General features: G+C 60.1%; 1 protein-coding gene across 3 annotated transcripts; it reads left to right on the forward strand.

Annotated features, from left to right (window-relative positions):
* The first annotated feature begins 348 nt into the window (after positions 1-348).
* LOC125627723 (leucine-rich repeat-containing protein 3-like) lies at positions 349-3,939 on the forward strand. Of its 3 annotated transcripts, none has more exons than XM_048832157.2 (3): positions 349-554; positions 1,268-1,420; positions 1,867-3,939. In XM_048832157.2, the coding sequence occupies exons 1-3, from the start codon at positions 382-384 to the stop codon at positions 2,705-2,707; spliced, it is 1,167 nt and encodes a 388-aa protein (XP_048688114.2). In that variant the 5' UTR covers positions 349-381; the 3' UTR covers positions 2,708-3,939. The 3 variants fall into 3 exon arrangements, with proteins under 3 accessions (XP_048688114.2, XP_048688115.2, XP_048688116.2); XM_048832158.2 differs by having other exon boundaries at positions 368-449; XM_048832159.2 differs by lacking the exon at positions 349-554 and adding an exon at positions 675-798.
* The last annotated feature ends 317 nt before the right edge of the window (positions 3,940-4,256 follow it).

The raw sequence follows: 4,256 nt of genomic DNA on the forward strand, positions 1-4,256 counted from the left end.
GGCTGGAGGAAGGGGGGGCAGGGCTCGGGGGGGGGCAACGGAGGGAGGCTGGAGGAAGGGGGGGCCGGGCTCAGGGCAGGGGAGGGGCTGGAGGCAGGGGAGGGGGCCGGGCTCCGGTGGGGGGCTGGAGGCAGGGGAGGGGGCCGGGCTCTGGAGGAGGGGGCTGGAGGCAGGGGAGGGGGCCGGGCTCTGGAGGAGGGGGCTGGAGGCAGGGCTCCGGTGGGGGGCTGGAGGCAGGGGAGGGGGCCGGGCTCTGCGGGGGGCGTGGGGGGGCTGGGCTCGGGGCCCGCAGCTCTGACGCACGGTGCCGGCTGGCGGGGCTGGCTCTGCCGCAGGCAGCGGCCGGTCCCGCCGGGGAAGTTGGCAGGCGCGGGCTGGCGGATGCCCAGGGCTGGGGCCGGCCCGGAGCCCGAACGAGGAGCCCGGGGCCCGGAACAGCCCCCATCCCGGTGGGTGCATTTACCGAGGCCGGGGGGTGATAGCGGCCCCGGGGGATGCTCGGCCCCAGGGCTCCAGGCAGGATCGCGGAGGGAGCCCCGGGAGGACAGAGCCGGGTTCGTGCAGCGCCGGGCACAGCAGCTCCTGAGCCCCCTCCAGCCAGTGATGAACAAGGCGGGGCGGGGGTCGCTGCCGGATTGGGCGGGGCAGCCAGGGGCTCAAGGGTAAGGGGTGGGGGGCAGGAGAAGTAAACGGGGTTAGCACCCTAGGGTGCTCCTGGCGGGGTTTAGTTCTTCAGGCACCTGCTGCGCGCACACACCCCCGGCTACCGCTGGAGTCGGGGGGAGCAGATGCAGCCAGGTATTTTTGTTTGAATTGCTTCCTTTGTTGTTATCCTGGGTAGAGTGGGCCCCACCCAGTCTCTGCTCTAACCACTAGACCCGACCCCCTTCCCCAGCTGGGAATAGAACCCAGGAGTCCTGACTCCCAGTTCCCCTGCTCTATCTAACCTAGTGGTTTTCTGGTGACCCAGTTAAAGAAAATCGTTGATGTCTGTGACCCAAAGGAGCTGGGGATGAGGAGTTTGGGGTGTGGGAGGGGGCCAGGGCTCTGGGCTGGGGGTGCAGGCTCTGCAGTGGGGCCAGGGATGAGGGGTTTGGGGTGCAGGAGAGGGCTCTGGGCTTGGGGGGGGTCTCAGGGCTGGGATAGAGGGCTGGGGTGCGGGAGGGCGGGGGGGGGGGGGGGTGTAGGCTCCGGGCAGCACTTACCTCAGGCGGCTTCCAGAAATAGTGGCATGTCCCCCCTCTAGTTCCTATGCTCTTGCCCACAGGCACCACCCCTCCAGCTCTCATTGGCTGGGAACCGGTGAGGAGTGCGGAGCCGGTGCTTGGGACGGGGGCAGCACGCAGAGCCCCGTGGCCCTCCACCTAGGAGCCGGACCTGCTGCTGGCTGCGTGTGGGGCGCAGCACGGTGTCAGAACAGGTAGGCACTAGCCGGCCTTAGCCGGGCAGCGCCGCTGTCGGGACTTTTAACCACTCGGTTGGCGGTGCTGACCAGAGCCACTGCGACCCACTGGTCTAACCCACTAGACCCACTTCCCTACCAGCAGTAGGAGTCCTGACTCTGAATTCCACCCTGCTCTAACCACTAGACTGCACCTCCTCCCCAAAGCTGGGATAGAATCCAGGAGTCCTGATTCCCAGCCCCCCTGCTCTAGCTAACCCACTAGACCACACTTCCCTCGCAGCTCTAGGGCTAGAACCCAGGAGTCCTGACTTAGCTCCCTGCTCTAACCACTAATCCTGTGCCCCCTCTTGCTCTGCAGCCTGCCCGGATAGTGGCCTGTCCACACACACGCACGTGCCAGCATCTTACCGCCCCACCTCCCAGCGCTCTTTACATCCAGGGGCTTGTCTCTTGCTTTCCAGACGGGGTGGCCAGCCTGCATCCCAGGGGCTCTTTCCCTGCTGTGAGGGTCCTGGAGAGCCAAGAAGAGGCAGGGAGAGCTATGCAGAAATGCCAGTGCTGCCCTGGCTCCTCCTCGTGGTTCTCTGCCGCTGTGGCGGCCTGGCATGTCCTGAGGGCTGCCGCTGCCCGCTGGAGAGCAGGGTAGTGAGCTGCACCCATGGGCAGCTGCGGGAGATCCCCCAGGGCATCCCCCGCGACACCCGCGTGCTCTACCTGGACTCCAACGAGATCACCGGCCTCCCGGATGGTGCCTTGCGGGAGCTGCGCCAGCTGCGGGAACTCTACCTCTCTGACAACCTGATCGAGAACATCTCCCTAGCCGCCTTCGGGGAGCTGGGCAGCCGTTTGCAGCTGCTGGACCTCTCCAATAACCGGCTCCGGCAGCTGGGCCCCGCCGAGGCTGCCTCCGCCCTGCGGGCCAAGATGCGCCTCTACGGCAACCCGTGGCACTGCGGCTGCTCCCTGCAGAAGCTGCTGGAGGCCCTGCCCATGGAGGCCGAGACCCTGGAGGACGTGGTGTGCGCCAGCGCGGCCCGGGAGGAGTACGCCGGCCAGCCCTTCGCCCTCCTGCTCAACACCGGCATCGACTTCTGCAGCGTCCAGCAGAGGACCACGGACGTGGCCATGCTGGTCACCATGTTCTGCTGGTTTACAGTGCTCATCGCCTACGTGCTCTACTACGTTCAGCGGAACCAGGCCGAAACCCGCAGGCACCTGGAGTATCTCAAGTCCCTGCCCATCAAGCAGCCGAGTCCAGAGGAGGAGGAGATGGAGGAAGACACGCTCAGTACCATCCTCTGACCCCGCATCTTTGCGGTGGGTGGGAGCTGTATTTAAAAGGGGAAGGTTTTGACTTTGAACCACGATGGCTGAGAAACCCATACAGAGTATGCTGGAAGGATTAGAGAGGAAGGTTGGCCTTGTGGTGGTTGGGCCAGGAGAGACCTGGGTTCAATTTCTTATTCTGCCACAGACTTCCTGTGATACTCTGGGCAAGTCACTTAGCGTCTGTGTGCCTCAGTTCCCCCATCTGTACCTTAAGTCTTGTCTACACGGGGAAGTTGTTCCAGAATAAAGTAGGGCATGAATCTGAAGCACAGCAGCTGTGCTGGACCAAAAGTGTCCACATGGGGAGTTTTCTGGACTAGCTTATTCTGCAGTAGCTATTCCAGTCAATTTCCCCATGTAGACAAGGCCTACGGCAGGTAGGGTTGAAGGCTAGCTAAGCCCTAGAGCTCAAAACATAATCGCTAATGAGGAATAGTCAATGCATGGGGAGTGTTTCCAGCCAAGATCAGTTCTTGGCTCAATGCCATTCACTATTCAGCCATTGGGCAGGAAATGGGGAATCACTGCCAATAAAGTTTGCAGGTTGTTAAATCATGATGAAGACAGGACAGTGAGAGACAGCAATGAAGATAACCTGGGCACCTTTCACACTTGGCTGAATGCCTGGTCTGACATAGAGGCACAAAGAAGATAGGTGTCACCGGCTGCGTCCTGGGAATAAGAGTCTGAAAAGGGTGTGGGGAGCTCATGGTGGAAACCAGCTGAACATGAGCTCCCAGTGCGGTGCGGTGGCTGAGGAGACATCCATAGTCCTTGGATGTACAAAGCAGGGGAGATGGAGTAGGAAGGTGGTATTATCTCGGTGCATAGCATTGGCCAGGGCATTACTGGATACTGTGTCCAGTCCTGGCGTCCACTCTTCAAAGAGGAGGATGGAAAAAATGGTGATTCAGACAAGAGCTGCAAGAATGATTCAAGTTCTGGAAAACCTGCCTCGGAGCAAGAGGCTGATGGAGCTCAATTTATTTAGCTTATTATTCAAGAGGGGGTGGAAATGTTCAGAACTAGGAGGTTAATTTTAAACTGCAAAATCCTTTATTTAGGCACCAAAGTAAAGGTCCTGATTTTTAAAAGGAAGGGCTGGGAAGGGAGCTGCGAGTTACTAGCACAGACAACTGTGTTCTTCCTGCTGAACTGTAGCTGGTTTTTAAAACTCAGACTGAATAAACTCCAAACTCCGCGTTCTTCTTCGAGTGCGTGTTCATGTCAATTGCAATCAGGTGTATGCGCATGCATGGTAGCCGGAAGATTTTTCACCGAGCAGCATCCGTCGGATCGGTCTGGGTGCCCCCTGGAGTTGTGCCTTCATGGCACTTGATATAGAACCCTGCCCCTTCAACCCCCCCTTCAGTTCCTTCTTGCCGCCAGTGACGGAGGCTGGAACTTCCCGTAGCCCTTGCTTTAGCAAGCATGTTCAGCAGTTCTTTGTATATAGTTTATCTCAGTAGTTTTAGTTTGTAGCTAGTGATTAGAGTTGTTAGGGGTCCCTCCGCCCCTTTTG

This window comes from Caretta caretta, chromosome 20, assembly GCF_965140235.1.
Source record: "Caretta caretta isolate rCarCar2 chromosome 20, rCarCar1.hap1, whole genome shotgun sequence".
Taxonomy (NCBI): Eukaryota; Metazoa; Chordata; order Testudines; family Cheloniidae; genus Caretta; species Caretta caretta.

What these genes read in the sequence shown, in the direction of transcription:
- LOC125627723 (XM_048832157.2), top strand. Translation starts at nt 382, where the DNA reads ATGCCCAGGGCTGGGGCCGGCCCGGAGCCCGAACGAGGAGCCCGGGGC. An exon ending in CCCCGGGAGGACAGAGCCGG is followed by an intron (nt 555 to 1,267) that starts GTTCGTGCAGCG and finishes TCTTGCCCACAG; the next exon opens with GCACCACCCCTCCAGCTCTC. An exon ending in GCAGCACGGTGTCAGAACAG is followed by an intron (nt 1,421 to 1,866) that starts GTAGGCACTAGC and finishes CTTGCTTTCCAG; the next exon opens with ACGGGGTGGCCAGCCTGCAT.